The sequence below is a fragment of the Anomaloglossus baeobatrachus genome, chromosome 3, assembly GCF_048569485.1.
Source record: "Anomaloglossus baeobatrachus isolate aAnoBae1 chromosome 3, aAnoBae1.hap1, whole genome shotgun sequence".
Lineage (NCBI taxonomy): Eukaryota > Metazoa > Chordata > Amphibia > Anura > Aromobatidae > Anomaloglossus > Anomaloglossus baeobatrachus.
The window spans coordinates 326,943,070-326,959,516 of record NC_134355.1 but is presented as its reverse complement, the minus strand read 5'-3'; the positions used below and the strand labels follow the sequence as shown (position 1 = coordinate 326,959,516).

The 16,447-nt window shown below is 39.3% G+C and overlaps 1 protein-coding gene across 3 annotated transcripts in view; it reads left to right on the top strand.

Moving 5' to 3' along the window:
* Positions 1–16,447, top strand: part of FIG4 (FIG4 phosphoinositide 5-phosphatase) — a 384,735-nt gene that overhangs the window by 130,012 nt on the left and 238,276 nt on the right. For all 3 annotated transcript variants that reach the window (XM_075340061.1, XM_075340062.1, XM_075340063.1), the window contains 2 exons: positions 5,788–5,950; positions 13,226–13,323. In XM_075340061.1, coding sequence (XP_075196176.1) covers positions 5,788–5,950; positions 13,226–13,323 — 261 coding nt within the window. The remainder of the gene's footprint in view (positions 1–5,787; positions 5,951–13,225; positions 13,324–16,447) is intronic.

Genomic DNA, 16,447 nt, shown 5'->3' with positions numbered 1-16,447 from the left:
GATTACCGTATATTGGTCTACTATGGTGACATTGTTAACTGCATTTACAACCGTTAAAGAATTTTTTATTTCTCATTGTTTAAAGTAATATTATAAAAATAACACCGGGGAACAATAAAATTGGTGCCTGAGATATTGAACCTCCTTTTTGGTCAGTTTTTGTTCCTGTTTCTAAATCTGCTCTCATTTTTCTTCCGTCAGCTCTAGTTAATAAGATGTGATATACCAATGTATATCCATAAGACCAATAAAACCCTAGGACTGATGTCTAATAAACATTATTATTTTTGTCATCTTGGTTATTAAAACAAATTCAAAACAACAGCTTTAGAATGCACAGCCAAGGAATTCAGATAATGACCATGAAATGGGGGTGCACACGTCAAGCAAAACACATTTTGGACAGGAGAAACAAGAAGCTTGACCATAAAGGCACTCACTCCACAAGGTATATAAAGGGTTAAAAAACAATTTTATTTGTGTACAAAATATTAAAACCAACAATAACAAACATGATAAAGTGCACAAAGTGTGATAAAGCAACAAAGACAACAAGCAATACCCAGTTGGTCTTCCTATAAATTTATTTATAATGAATTTTCCATAAGGTTCACAGGGATTGGATCTATATGAAATTTTTTTTTTGAATATCAAGCCGTTTACTTCATATCAAAAAGCACTGGAATTCAAACAATACAGTACAGACTTAATAACCTAATCATCAGAGGATAATATAGTACACTGATACTAGTACCTATAAGTCCTTGACTGGACCCCAGTTTGAGGCAGCAAAAAAAAAAAAAATCCTGACCCAGTAGTCAAAATATCCAGATCCACTGATCTAAATATACACAATCCCTGTAATGATAAATACTTAACTTATAATAAGGAAGACCTGGCCCAACGCGTGTCGCTTAGAGCAGCTTCATCAGGGGCAAGGAGTGTCAGTTGACACTCCTTGCCCCTGATGAAGCTGCTCTAAGCGACACGCGTTGGGCCAGGTCTTCCTTATTATAAGTTAAGTATTTATCATTACAGGGATTGTGTATATTTAGATCAGTGGATCTGGATCTTTTGACTACTGGGTCAGGATTTTTTTATTTTTTTTTGCTGCCTCAAACTGGGGTCCAGTCAAGGACTTATAGGTACTAGTATCAGTGTACTATATTATCCTCTGATGATTAGGTTAAGTCTGTACTGTATTGTTTGAATTCCAGTGCTTTTTGATATGAAGTAAACGGCTTGATATTCAAAAAAATTTTTTCATGTAGATCCAATCCCTGTGAACCTTATGGAAAATTCATTATAAATAATTTTATAGGAAGACCAACTGGGTATTGCTTGTTGTCTTTGGTGCTTTATCACACTTTGTGCACTTTATCATGTTTGTTATTGTTGGTTTTAATATTTTGTACACAAATAAAATTGTTTTTTAACCCTTTCTATACCTTGTGGAGTGAGTGCCTTTATGATTAAAACAAATTCATACATGTAGATTTCTATTATTTATGAAGAATTGAAGTCCCATCATAAGAATTAAACATGCCTAAAATGTCATCATTGATACATTGTTCATTTACTAAGATACCTTGCAAAAGCTGCGCTTTAAAGAATTCTTGGGGAGAATTGCGACAGGGCAATCGCTTTGAATAGACCAGTAGTAATCTGACATCACGTGGGTATCTTACTGTCTTTGGGATCTTTCTTCTATAGTTCTTAAATCTTGGTGGAATCGTTCACCCTGTTCTTCACGTAGGTCACCAAGGTTTTCTGGGAAACTATGTAAGTGGCTGTGGAGATAATGCACCTTGATTCTCATTGTACAGCCAAGGTGATGGAAAAAAGATGACATTCTTTCTACTAGTTCAGTGTCTTTATCTGTTTTATAGTTCCCAAGACAATACTGTACAACCATAGTGAAAGACCATGTATCTGCCTCAGTATCATTCAATGAATCATGAAGTATGGATATAATGAGTCCTCTGATTTGAGGGCTGTCAAAAATATCCGCCTTTAGCTTCTCCTTGGTTGGCGCTGGAAATTTTCTGCAAATGTAGTTGAAGTCAAATGCTCTACTGCATTGTCACACAAGCTCGACAGAGTCTGTATAGAATCACAGATGATTGTCAGTTATGTATTTGAATAATACCTTACTACTGAGTTAAAGGCCCATTGCATTTAATAAGTATTCAGGTATTTGTAAGATACCTTACAGACCATCTTTTATTCCATAATTAATACCCCTCTCGAGGGAAAAATTCCAAATTCATGTGTAGGAAACTGTACATTATCTCAAAAAGTAGAGCTGCTACAAAAAATGAATGACATACTCTGATTCAGAGAACTGCATATACCTGGAATCAAGCCTAATAACTGAGGCACCAAAGCATTTTTTTCCTAATTTGTTCTCCAGTGTAATGCAGGGTAAATTGTTTTGCTCTATACATATTCAAATAATGTGGGAATCATGAATTGCTTTACCCTGGAACCTTGGTAGTTAGGATGTACGGTTATCCTGACAAAGAAGAGTGCATTATGTCTTTCTTACAACAATAAGTGATGGTTGGTTGATAGGGTCAGTGAGTGCAAGACTCATAGTTCAATGTATACCTTGGCAACCAAGCAAACTGGGACATACCGCATCCCTAGTTCCATATCTACAATTGAAACATATTAATAGAGAACCACACTTCTGCAATTTATAACAAATATAGCTCTGCAGTTTGAAAAGAATCTTACCATCGCAGAGGCTTCCGTAAGGAATAATTTTGTAACAATTTAATTGGTGATGTTTTAAATGACATATTTGACAATTACTGCTTTTCATTTCAATGCTCAGCAGCCTTAAATTGACGTCCATTATGTCTGATTGACTGTTACATTTTGGTAGATTCTTCTCTTTTCTGCAAATATATTTTAAATTTGTTTATCTCTTTCTAATAATGATATCTAAATTTGGTGATCCCTTCCTTTTCTACAAATATCATCTAAATTTGTTGATCTCTTCATTTTCTAATAATAATATCTAAATTTGGTTATGTTCTCTACAAATATCATCTAAATTTGTTGATCCCTCCCTTCTGCACAAATACCTAAATTTGGTTAATCCTTCCCTTTTCTACAAATATCATCTACATTTGGTGATCCCTTCCTTTTCTACAAATATCTGAATTTGGTGATCCCTTCCTTTTCTACAAATATTATTTAAATTTGGTTGATACCTGTTCTACAAAGGTTATCTAATTTTGATCCTATGTTTATGAGATTTAAAGGAAACCTGTCACCAGATTTGGCGACTATAAGCTGCAGCCATGACCAGTGGCCTCTTATATACTTCATTCTAGAATGCTGTATATAAGAGCCCAGGTCGGTCTGTATAGCGTAAAAATATCTTTTATAATACTCAATAGAGGGGAGGACCAGTCCGATGGGTGTCTCTGCTCTCCGGTCCGTCGCCTCCTTTCTACTGCGTTCTCGATCCTCCTTCTATCCAGCCTGGGCCGGCATTGCGGTCCTACGCAGGCGCACTTTAATCTGTCCTGCTGAGTACAGATCAAAGTACTGTAATGCGCAGGTGTGAGGAAACGTTAAAAACTGCCCATGCATGCGCACTACAATACTTTGATCTGCCCTGAGCAGAGCAGATCAAAGTGCGCCTGCGCAGGATTTCAATGCTGGCTAGTGTGGATGATATAGGACGTGTCTTGCACACAGGCCTTAGAAGGAGGAGGACAGAGATGGTAGCAGAGAGGAGACACCCAACTGGAGAGCAGCGACCACCCCATAGGTGAGTATTATAAAAGTGATTTTTACGTTTTACACAGCGGCCTGGGCTCTTACAGTCATATGAAAAAGTTTGGGCACCCCTATTAATGTTAACCTTTTTTCCTTATAACAATTTGGGTTTTTGCAACAGCTATTTCAGTTTCATATATCTAATAACTGATGGACTCGGTAATATTTCTGGATTGAAATGAGGTTTATTGTACTAACAGAAAATGTGCAATCCGCATTTTATCAAAATTTGACTGGTGCAAAAGTATGGGCACCCTTATCAATTTCTTGATTTGAACACTTCTAACTAATTTTTACTGACTTACTAAAGCACTAAATTGGTTTTGTAACCTCATTGAGCTTTGAACTTCATAGGCAGGTGTATCCAATCATGAGAAAAGGTATTTAAGGTGGCCACTTGCAATTTGTTATCCTATTTGAATCTCCTATGAAGAGTGTTATCAGGGCTCCTCAAAACAACTCTAAAATGATCTGAAAACAAAGATTATTCAACATAGTTGTTCAGGGGAAGGATACAAAAAGTTGTCTCAGAGATTTAAACTGTCAGTTTCCACTGTGAGGAACATAGTAAGGAAATGGAAGAACACAGGTACAGTTCTTGTTAAGCCCAGAAGTGGCAGGCCAAGAAAAATATCAGAAAGGCAGAGAAGAAGAATGGTGAGAACAGTCAAGGACAATCCACAGACCACCTCCAAAGACCTGCAGCATCATCTTGCTGCAGATGGTGTCAATGTGCATCGGTCAACAATACAGCGCACGTTGCACAAGGAGAAGCTGTAAGGGAGAGTGATGCGAAAGAAGCTGTTTCTGCAAGCACGCCACAAACAGTCACCTGAGGTATGCAAAAGCACATTTGGACAAGCCAGTTACATTTTGGAAGAAGGTCCTGTGGACTGATGAAACAAAGATTGAGTTGTTTGGTCATGCAAAAAGGCGTTATGCATGGAGGAAAAAAAACACGGCATTCCAAGAAAAGCACTTGCTACCCACAGTAAAATTTGGTGGAGGTTCCATCATGCTTTGGGGCTATGTAGCCAATGCCGGCACTGGGAATCTTGTTAAAGTTGAGGGTCGCATGGATTCATCTCAGTATCAGCAGATTCTTGACAATAATGTGCAAGAATCAGTGACGAAGTTGAAGTTACGCAGGGGATGGATATTTCAGCAAGACAATGATCCAAAACACTGCTCCAAATCTACTCATGCATTCATGCAGAGGAACAATTACAATGTTCTGGAATGGCCATCCCAGTCCCCAGACCTGAATATCATTGAACATCTGTGGGATGATTTGAAGCGTGCTGTCCATGCTCGGCGACCATCAAACTTAACTGAACTGGAATTGTTTTGTAAACAGGAATGGTCAAATATACCTTCATCCAGGATCCAGGAACTCATTAAAAGCTACAGGAAGCGACTAGAGGCTGTTATTTTTGCAAAAGGAGGATCTACAAAATATTAATGTCACTTTTATGTTGAGGTGCCCATACTTTTGCACCGGTCAAATTTTGTTTAAATGCGGATTGCACATTTTCTGTTAGTACAATAAACCTCATTTCAATCCAGAAATATTACTCAGTCCATCAGTTATTAGATATATGAAACTGAAATAGCTGTTGCAAAAACCCAAATTGTTATAAAGAAAAAAGGTTTACATTAATAGGGGTGCCCAAACTTTTTATGACTGTATATACAGCATTATAAAATACTGTATATAAGGGCTCACTGATGATGGCCGCCGTTCATAAGGGAAAAATCTGGTGACAAGTTACCTTTAAAGAAAAAGAACATTCTCCCTTTGAACTCTGAAGGGGGAATAGTTTCCAATACATGGAACATATTTACAGGGCTGAAGCATGGTACTTGTTAAGTCACCATATAGTCTCCACGTTTGTATGTTTTTCTAATATTGTAAAGCAATACCTATACTAAAGTAAAGCATACAGTTCTTCATAAATCAATCCTTGCTAAGTGATCTATTTTGCCTTTTAGGGAGATGTTGCCAATGAAGTGGAGACGGAGCAAATAGTGCATGATGCCTCTGTGATGTCATTTAACGCTGGCAGCTACTCCTCATATGTCCAGGTCCGTGGTTCTGTCCCTTTATACTGGTCCCAGGATATTTCCACAATGATGCCAAAGCCGCCAATTACATGTAAGGTTTATACCTGATCCAGTGGAAAAAAGTACATTTCAATGTTTTCCTATAAATGTTTGATATTGATTTTTAGCATCATCACATTCTGTAAACTTGGAAGCAAATGCAAATAGAAGTAATATAATGTACTATAATTCAATGTAATATACGTATTATTATATTCATAAGTCTCATACTTGTAAGCAACACAGTATAAACAATGCAGCATACAATGGACAGTATAAGAGGATAAGTGCAGGTATAGCAAGGCTAGATTCAGTTGGTGAGAAAAACCTAATTACTATGGATAAGGAAGAATTGTTTGATATAAGAGGTGGGGGACTGAGCACATGTACTGGAGCTGGAGGAGATCTGTGGTGAGTTCATTACCTTGTGACAGAGTCTATAAAATGTGTGAATATTTGTAGTGCTGAGGAGTGGCGGTAGAGAAAATAGGAGACACGTGAGAAGCGCTGCACAATAAGAGTGTGCGAAGGTGATTAGAAAAAGAAGTAGAAAAACAAGCAAATTTTTCAGTTTGTCATCATTTATAGTTCATGTATTGTCTGAGCAGAGCGATCAGTTAGAATGCAGAAACAATAAAGTGTATGATTTATGGTGGTCTTATTTATGAGAATACGGACTCTTGAAACCCCCACTTGAATGTTGCATTAGTGCGCATAGCCAGTGCCACTCAATGTAAAGGTTGTGACTGCCAAATATTGCAAGTACAGAACTTGGCTATCTCCAGCAGTGCCACAGACAGAGAATGCAGCGAGGATCATGCACGCACTCTACCATTCCAGTAACACAACACGTGTGGACCCCTTGTCTTATCATTAGTGAGGGTCCTAGCATGGTGGGTGTCACATGTTTATTATGAAAAACATTTTTTAATTATAGAAGTAAATGGAATATAAACCTGAACATAGTAGTTTTCTGTCTGCAGAATTTTCTGCATATTCCTTAAAGGGAACCAATCACCAGGATTTTCGTATAAAGCTAAAGCCAGTGCTGTACTGGCACTATCAGGCAGATTCTATACATACCTGTAGTGGTCAGCTCGGATGTTAAGGTTTTGAAATCCAAAAAAGTCAACTTTATAAAATGAGCTGCTTGTTGAGTGACAGTTGCACTGCAGTAGATCATATATTCATAGTTCTCCCCTCCCCCTGTAATTAGCATAAGCATTATACAAACTATTCACTTTGTCTGTGGAAGGACCTGTGTGAGGTCATACCCATGTGACCTGGTATCTAGCTTTGATGGCTGAGGCCCCACCCCTTCTGGTCTCATTGATATGACCTCACCACAGGTCCTTCCACAGATACTGGCTGTCAGATTCCATTTAAGTATAAGAAAACTGTGAAAATTGGCTATTAGTATTGGGATTTGGTGGAGGAAAAGAGATTGCAGGTATAAATTGGGATTTGCATGTGCTGTTTTAAAGAGTACTTGTCAGTTGCTTAAAAAATTATGTTAAAGTGATTGTCCGGTGTTAAGCTACAAGTCTGCAGTCACTCTATGTAATTGCAGATGTATGAGTCCTCCTATCACGTGCGCTCTGAGATTCATCAGCCACGGAGTTGTGACTGCAAGTATCTTATTTGCATACATGCAGTCACATGCCTACTAGACTGTATCTGCTTCTCTCACTGCAGGTGCAGTGATTGAGGCCAGATACAGTCTAGTTAGAATGTGGACTGAAGTATGCAAATCACATACTTGCGGTTACTTGACTGCCTGCTCCTGGCACCGGCACCAGTGAATTCTGACAGTGTTCAGTCTAGTGCTACATAGAGTGACTGTAGACTGTATAAAGGAACTCTGTCAACACAGAATGACTGTTCAAACCAAGTACAAGCGCTCGTGCATCATGGCTTGGCTAATTATTTATATACACCTTCCCACCTGCTTGTTTTCCATCTGTCTCCTGCCATCTTTGGCTCTATGAAACCATAGCTGTCAATCAAAGAAGGGGTGAGTGTGGAGACAGGGAAAACAAGTAGGTGGGAAGGTATTTAAATAATTAGCCCCACAATGACGCACCGAGTGCATGTACTTGGTTTGAATAGTCATTCTGTGCTGATAGTCCCTTTAAGACCAGACAACCCCTTTAAATAACTTGTAAAAAATCCCTGGTCTCCCTTGATTCTACCACTCTCCTCCATTTTGGACTGCGTTGTTCCATTGCCGAGATATTCACACTTGTTGCTTTTGGAGGGCAATATGTGAAATCTCTGAAGAAATGCCATGCTGGTCTGCAAGCTGGTCTGCAAGCAAGCAGAGTCTTCTGTAGGGGCATGCACATTCATACTTTCCTCCCAGATGCTGTCAAGCAGCTCTAGTAGTCTCAGATACTGCTGAGCTGTGATTGTTCGCATCAAGGGATCAAACTGCACCCCTCCACACACACACACATAGAAGACTCTGAAGAAACATCTGGTTTGTTTGGAAGCAGTGATTTCACATACTGTCCGCCAGAAGAAACAACAAATATGAACATCTTTACAATAAAGCAATGCAACATAAAACCGATAAAAGAGCAGCATAGTCAGAGTAGCTCAGGCGCTTTTACAAGATATTCACGTAAAAAAAAAGGGGGAAATGGCAGGCCCTCTTTAAGAAAGAGATGAATGAAAGTTATTTTCCAGTGACATGTTAATGTTTTATGGAAAAAAGGCTATAGAAAAGCTGTTCATCATCCTAGATGAAGTGCAGCTTAGTTTAGTGATACCATAGACACAATGGTGCTGATGAAAAATTAAATCCATTACAGTCATTTTGTCAGTACAATGATATAAAATTATAGTGTAAAACATCTGATGTGCCTTTAAATGGGGATATGGCTGACTGCAGCATTACGTCTTCTGGAGACCATGTTATAGGAAGAAAAATATATTCTAAACATTTTAAAAAAGTTTTCATTGCAGATTATATCTTAGCTTATTAGAGTCTTATTTTTAAACTACTTCTGCTAGCAGTAAGTTGCCAGGGAATTTAGATAAGCTGTATCATCTAGGGAGAAGTAGACATACTAGGCAGATGAAGATGGCATGCCAGAAGGCTGACCTGAATCAGAATCTAACTAAGAAGACGTGTACAAGAGTAAATAACAAGATGTGGTATCATATTTCAGTTGATGTTTAGAATGTAAGTTCCATTTGGTAAACTACAATAAATACGCCAATACTATACAATGCAATTTACTTTTCCGGTAGCGTGTTCCAAGGCATTAATATTATGACAATAATAACAACTAACTTTTATTTATATTGAAGATAAAATCAGACACACAGTATATACCATGGGTATATTAGACATGGAAATCTAAATGGGTAGGTGCAAAGGATTATAAATCCAATATCATGTGGAGTGTGATAAAATAATGAAAACATCCAAATGAAAAAGCTAACTAGCCATATCGTGTAAACAATTACATACTGTATGTAAACACAAGTATATATTGGAGGCACCCCCAATAGACAAGATAGTAAATATTAGGGATGATCGAATTCCTCAAATATTCGGCTTCTCGAATATTTGCAGAATAGGTCGCCACTATTCGAATATTCGCAAATATTCGATGCGCAATATAAGTCTATGGGAAACCCGAATAACAACTATTCGGAACTATTCGGGCTTCCCATAGACTTACATTGCACATCGAATAGTGGTGACCTATTCGTCGGATATTCGCGAAGCCGAATATTTGAGGTATTCGATCATCCCTAGTAAATATCAATGTTCTATATACAGTCATGGCCGAAAATGTTGTCACCCTTAAAATTGTTCCAGAAAAGGAATTATTTAATGATTGCATTTACACGTTTTGTTATGCGCATGCTTATTTCCTTTGTGTGTATTGGAACAACACAAAAATAGGAAAAAAAGGCAAATTGATCATCATTTCATATAAAACCCCCAAAAATTGTGTGGAAAAAATTGTCACCTTTCCAAAATTATGGGTAAACAACTATGTTTCAAGCATATGATGCTCATTCAAGCTCACCTGGCAAGTAACAGGGGTGAGCAATATGAAAATCACAACTAAAACCAGGTAAAAAGGGAAGAAGTTGACTCAATTTTTGAATTGTGTATCTGTGTGTGCCACACTAACCATGGAGAACAGAAAGAGTAGAAGAAAACTGTCTGAGAACTTGAGAATCAAAATTGTTGAAGAATATCAACAATCTCACGGTTACACATGCTTCTCCAGAGATCTTGATGTTCCTTTAACCATGGTGCACAACATAATCAAGAAGTTTACAATCCATGGCATTATAGCTAACTCAGGATGGTCCAGATGGTTAGTAAGCAGCCCTAATCAAGTTCCAAAGAAACTTAAGCTGTCCTGCAGGCTCAAGGTGCATCAGTGTCACGTGAACTATTCATCGACATTTGAATGAAATGAAACACTGGCAGGAGACCCAGGAGAAAAACTCCACTGCTAACACAGAGACATGAAAAACTTAGACTGCAGTTTATCAAAATGTACGTAACGAAGCCAAAATCCTTTTGGCAAAGTGTATTGTGGACAGATTTGATCAAGCTAGAGATTTTTGGTAGAGCAGATAATTTTACTGTTTACGGAAAATGGAATGAGGCCTACAAAGAAAAGAACACAGTACCTACATTTAAATATAGTGGCGGTTGATAAGTGTTCTGGGTTTCTTTGCTACCTTTGAAACTGGGTGCAAGGCATCATGAAACCTGAAGGATTCCAAAAGATTTTGGGCTGCAGTGCAATTCCCAGTGTCAGAAAACTGGGTTTGCATTCTAGGCCATGGGTAGAGATGAGCGAACCCACAGATACCCAGGATTGGTGAGTCCAACCTGATTTAAAAAAACAAACAAACCCGGTTAGGGCCCGGAATTAATCCCAATATCTGGCCAGACACCGATCCCCATATCAGTCTATGGGGACCCAAATAATGCACTTTGAAATGGTCCTGGAAAGGGGTAGAGGGATTAGAGCAGGTGCGTTATACTTATCAATCACCGTGTGGCTGTAACACTACTTCCGAGGCCACTCATTGTCCTCTTCCATATGCACAGCTTCCCCCACCCACTGGCAGTCCTGGTGTCTGTGATTGGTTGCAGTAAGACCGTGCGCCCACCCTGTGTGACAGCGTGCCTGACTGTTTGCAATTACAGACGCTCTCAGTGTGTCTATATTGGTGTAAAAATAAATACATAAATAAAAAAAATTGCTGTAGCATCTCCCCATATTGTGATACCCAGCACAGATAAAGCATGCAGCTACAGGCTGCAGACCCCAGCCGTGCGCTTATCTTGGCTTTGTATCAAACTGAGACGGACCCAGGGGACTTCTTTTTTTTAATGATTTAAATAATTTAAAAATGGGTCGTGTGGTCCCCCCCAATTTTGATACCCAGCCATGATAAAGCCGATAGCTGGAGGCTGCTATTCTCAGGCTGGGGAGGCCCACGGCTATTGCCCCTACCAGCCTAAAAATAGCAGCCTGCTGCCGCCCAGAATTGTTGCATCCATTAGATGCGACAATCCCGGAACTTTACCTGCCACATTCCAATTGCCCTGGAGCAGTGGCAGTCTGGGTAATAAGGGGTTAATGACAGCTCACACCTACCCATAAGCCCTTGATTAGTAATGGGGCCCCATTACTAATTTGTAAGTGAAGGAAAGTAACACAAACACCGAAGAAATCCTTTATTTGAAATAAACTACAAAAAACCACCCTCTTTCACCCCCTTACTAATCTCAAACACCCAATTCCAACATAATCCACACGAGGTCCCACGACAAACCTGGCTTTGCTACATACATACTGAAGTCACAGCGCGTAGACACAAAACATGTCCACACACTATGGCTTCAAGCAGATACTGACTGAGCTGCAGCTATGAGTGGTGATGTCAGTTTTTCGGTGGTCAGAGCTGGAGGTTCCCATGGTACACCGCCCCAGGTGACCTCATTAAACTCCGTGACCTCACCTCTCAAACATACCTCTAGAAGAAATGAATGAATGGATGGAAATGAAGCACTGGAGAGATCTGAAGTGGCCAGCAATGAGTCTGGATCTAAATCCCACTGATCACCTGTGGAGAGATCTTAAAATTGCTTTTGAGAGTAGCACCCTTCAAATATGAGAAACCAGGAGCAGTTTGATAAGAGTGGTTCAAAACTGCAGTGGAGAGGTGTAAGAAGCTTGTTGTTGGTTAAAGGAAGCCATTGATTGGTTATTTCTTCCAAAGGGTGTACAGCCAAATATTTAGTTGAGGGTGCCAACAATTTTATCCAGTTCATTATTGGGATCTGAGTGAAATTATGTCCAATTTGCTTTTTTTTTCCTATGTTTTTGTTGTGTTATTTCAATACACACAAAGGAAATAAACGTGTATAACAGAACGTGTAATTGCAACAATTTCTTGACGAAATACCGTACTTCATTTTCTTTAACTATTTCAAGCGTGACTCTACAATGAATGTAAAAAAAGATGGATACCTCCTAAATCATAAAGATAGCAAAAAGATATGAGCAAATGAAAGAGTTAGCTTATTAAGGCTATGTGCACACGCTGCGTTTTTTTGACGCGTTTTTGTGCGTTTTTGGCTGCTAAAAACGCACCCGCGGCAAAAAAAAGCGGCAAAAACGCATGCGTTTTTCCCGCGATTTGGTGCGTTTTTGGCTGCGTTTGCTGCGTTTTTGATCTTTGCGTTTTTCTGCGTTTTTCCAATGCATTGCATGGGGGAAAACACAGAAAAACGCAGGAAAGAATTGACATGTCCAGTTTTTTTTTTTTTTTAAAGTCAAAAACGCAGCTTAAAAAAAAAAGTTGTGTGCGGACAGCAAAAATGAAAACTCATAGACTTTGCTGGTGAAGCAAAGTCATGCAGTTTTGAAGCCAAAAACGCCGCGAAAAACGCACTGTCTGAACTTACCGTAAAGACTTGTATACATACATTCATTTAGCTGAGACGTCGTCTGACTTCATCTGAGGTCTCTACATAAATAGCAGTCTATACTACTATACTGCTGATAGGCTTCAGAGTGGAGGTATGGGACATGGGAGTTTCTTTTCATAGCAGTTAACCTTTACTATGTACACATAGTAATACTGTACAGCTAATTCAAGAACATAAGCAAATTGTAGTGTATGCACTAACCTAATCTATGAGCTTGTGTATATTTGAACACTGCTGCATACTGTAGATAATGATATTGTTTTTTTCAGCCTGATGTGTAAATGTGAAGTATATAAATATATACTCGTACATAATATACTACTATATTTGTTTTTACTCACACAGTGGACCAAGCTGATCCATATGCGCATGTGGCTGCTTATCACTTTGACCAAATGCTTCAGAGATTTGGATCGCCCATTATAATTCTGAACCTTGTGAAGGTAAAATAAACCGTTCAATTGTAATCTAATTGTAATCATAGTTAAAGGGGATTTCCGAGATTTGTAAAAAATTACTAACAGTTGTTTGTCAAAATATTAAAGGGAATCTGACAGCAGGTTTTCACTAAAGAATCTGACAGTGAAGTGTCACTTACTAAACTCTTGGTGCAGGTATGCTAAAATTCGTTCTTCTCTATTGGAGATATAGTAGTGCTCAAATTGCTGAGATGTGTATAACCCCACCCACAACCCTGACTGACAGCTTCCTGTGTACACTGTGAATTGTAAGAAAAGTGATAATCATTGATGGGGACAGGATTAGGGTACTTTCACACTTGCGTTCAGCGCAGTCCGTCACTACGGAGAATAGCGCAGTCCGTTAACGCACAGCGCTATTCTCCATAGACTTGTATGGACGACGCACTGTAACGCAAGTGTCAGTGTTGCATCCGCTGGACGACGCAGCGTCGTTATTTTGACGCTGCGTTGGGCGGAAGGAACGCAGCATGTAACGTTTTTTTGAGCGGCGTAAACCTTTATTTGTCACTGCGCATGCTCATTTTTTTTTTTTTAAATCACAGAAACTTTATTTTGTTTCTCGGTGGCCGAACGTTCAGCTGATCGCCCGGCTGCTGGCATGTGAGAGCGCTCATTTGATCGCCTGGCCACCGGCATGTGAGAGCGTTCAGCTGAGCGCCCAGCCGCCGGCATGTGAGAGCACTCAGCTGAGCGCCCGGCCGCCGGCATGTTAGAGCACTTAGCTGAGCGCCTGCCCGCCGACATGTGAGAGCGCTCAGCTGAGCGCCCGGCCGCCGGCATGTGAGAGCGCTCAGCTGAGCTGCCGGCAGCCGGCATGTGAGAGCGCTCAGCTGAGCTGACGGCATGTGAGAGCGCTCAGCTGAGCGCCTGGCCGCCGGGTGATCAGCTGATCGTTCACAATAGTCTGCTGCCGGTAAAACTGTAAAGAAGAAAAAAAAAAAAAGCTTACTTTCCCGTTGTTTTGTACGATCCGTTGCATCCGTTGTGCCATTATATGCAACGCATCTGTTGCATTCGTCACACAACGCAATGCAACGGATGCCGTTCAACGCAAGTGTGAAACTAGCCTTACACCGATTAGGTTGGCTGACATGCACCTGAGACCAAGACCTGTAGTGATAATCTCTGGCTGATAAAACACTGTTTGTATTGAAGCTACAGCACCCTAGTAAGTGACAAATTGCTGAAATCAGGGTCTCTTTGCCTGCATTATGGTGCTATCAGATTAAATAGTAAAAACCTGCTGGCAGATTACGTTTAAAATAACTCATTACTTACCTATTTAATCACCGTCACTCCAGTACTGTCTCACCGATGGTTCCTGCAGCAATTATGTAATGTTCATCGTTCACCTGACCTCTGCAGCCAATCCTTTTTTTTTTCACCCTGGTGGTATGCTTTTCCCTACAATTGTCGACGCTAAGCCCTTGACTTTTAGAGCGTACTGTCGCAGAAGCGCTGTAGTGGCAGGGAAAAGAGGAATAGCTGAATGGCTTCTATCACCTGGTATGAATAGAATGGGAAACTTAGCCAAGGGAAAAGTGATTTTTACTAAACAGTAAATGTTATGATACAGTGAATGTTCAATGATCAGTGTGAAAAGTATAATTTTTTTTTATATACTTTACAAGTTCATTTAATCTCTTCGCCCCGAAGCCCATTTCCACTTTCCTAACCTGGCCAATTTTTTTTAATTCTGACCACTGTCACTTTATAAGGTAATAACTCTGGGCCACTTCAATGGATCGCGGTGATTCTGAGATTGTTTTTTTTGTGATACATTGTACTTATGATAGCTCCACTATTTTTTGTGTTTGTGAAAATATTGAAATGTATTGAAAATGTAGCAATTTTAAAAATTTCAATTTTTATGCCCTTAAACTAGGGCGTTATATCACACAAAATACTAAATAAATAACATTTCCCACATGTCTCCTTTACATCAGCGCAATTTTTTAAACAGTATTTTTTTTGTTAGGACGTTAGAAGGGTTAAAAATTTATCACCATTTCTCATTTTTGCAACAAAATTTACAAAACCATATTTTTTCAAAGTGCTCAAAACCACATTAAAAAGTGTAAATTTTATTTATTTTATTTTTTTTACTTTTTCCCACAAAAATGTTACTTTAGCCAAAATATTGCATTTTCACAAGGTTAACAGGAGAAAAATGCACCATACAATTTGTTTTGCAATTTCTCCAGACTACGCGAATACCCCAATTTACACCTCTTTTTTTCCTCTCTCTTCTTTCTACTCATTTTTTTCCTGTCATATCTGACTCCAGGGAAGATCTTGCACACCAGTCAGGCCCACTGCCCATGGTCATCCATTCTGCATGCTCTTAACAAATAACCCAATAGCCAAATACTATAAATCACAGATCTGCCCTAAAGGGCACAAAAATGAAGGGTCAAGCAACAAATTTAAATAAGTAATATATTTATTGAGTAATTATACAATTACAAAATAATTTAGAAACACATGAATAAATAGTCAATGATATGGAAGAAACTAGACTAAAAAGACATACGTTGGGGAGGACCAAGAAAATATATTAGTCCACATCAAAAAAGCTTCCTGATTCTAGACCACCTACCAACTCAGGAATAAGCAAGAAAGATTAAGAACTTATGCTGCATTTTTTGCCACGTTTTTACCGTGTTTTTTTTATGCAGTTTGTTGCCCAAAACTGCTTGTCTTTCCTTCCCCAGCAAAGTCTATGAGAATTCAAAAATGCTGTGTGCACATCGCTTCCTTTTTCCTTGCGTTTTTGGGTGCAGAAAAAAGTAGCAGCATGTCAATTCTTTGTGCATTTTGACCAGTGTTTTAGTGATACCCAGGATCAGCAGGTCAAACTGCGTTTTAAAAAAAAAAAAGGTTCTGGCTCGGAATTAATCCCAGGTATCTGGCCGGACACCAGTCTCCATATAAGCCTATGGGGACCAGAATCCGGCGCTTAGCAATGGTGGTAGAAGGGATTGGGCATGGGAACAAGCGCGTTATACTTACCGAGCCTCCGGCATGGCTGTAACTGCTCCCGCGGCCGCTCACTCTTCTTCCGGGGCCGCTCATTAGGCTCATA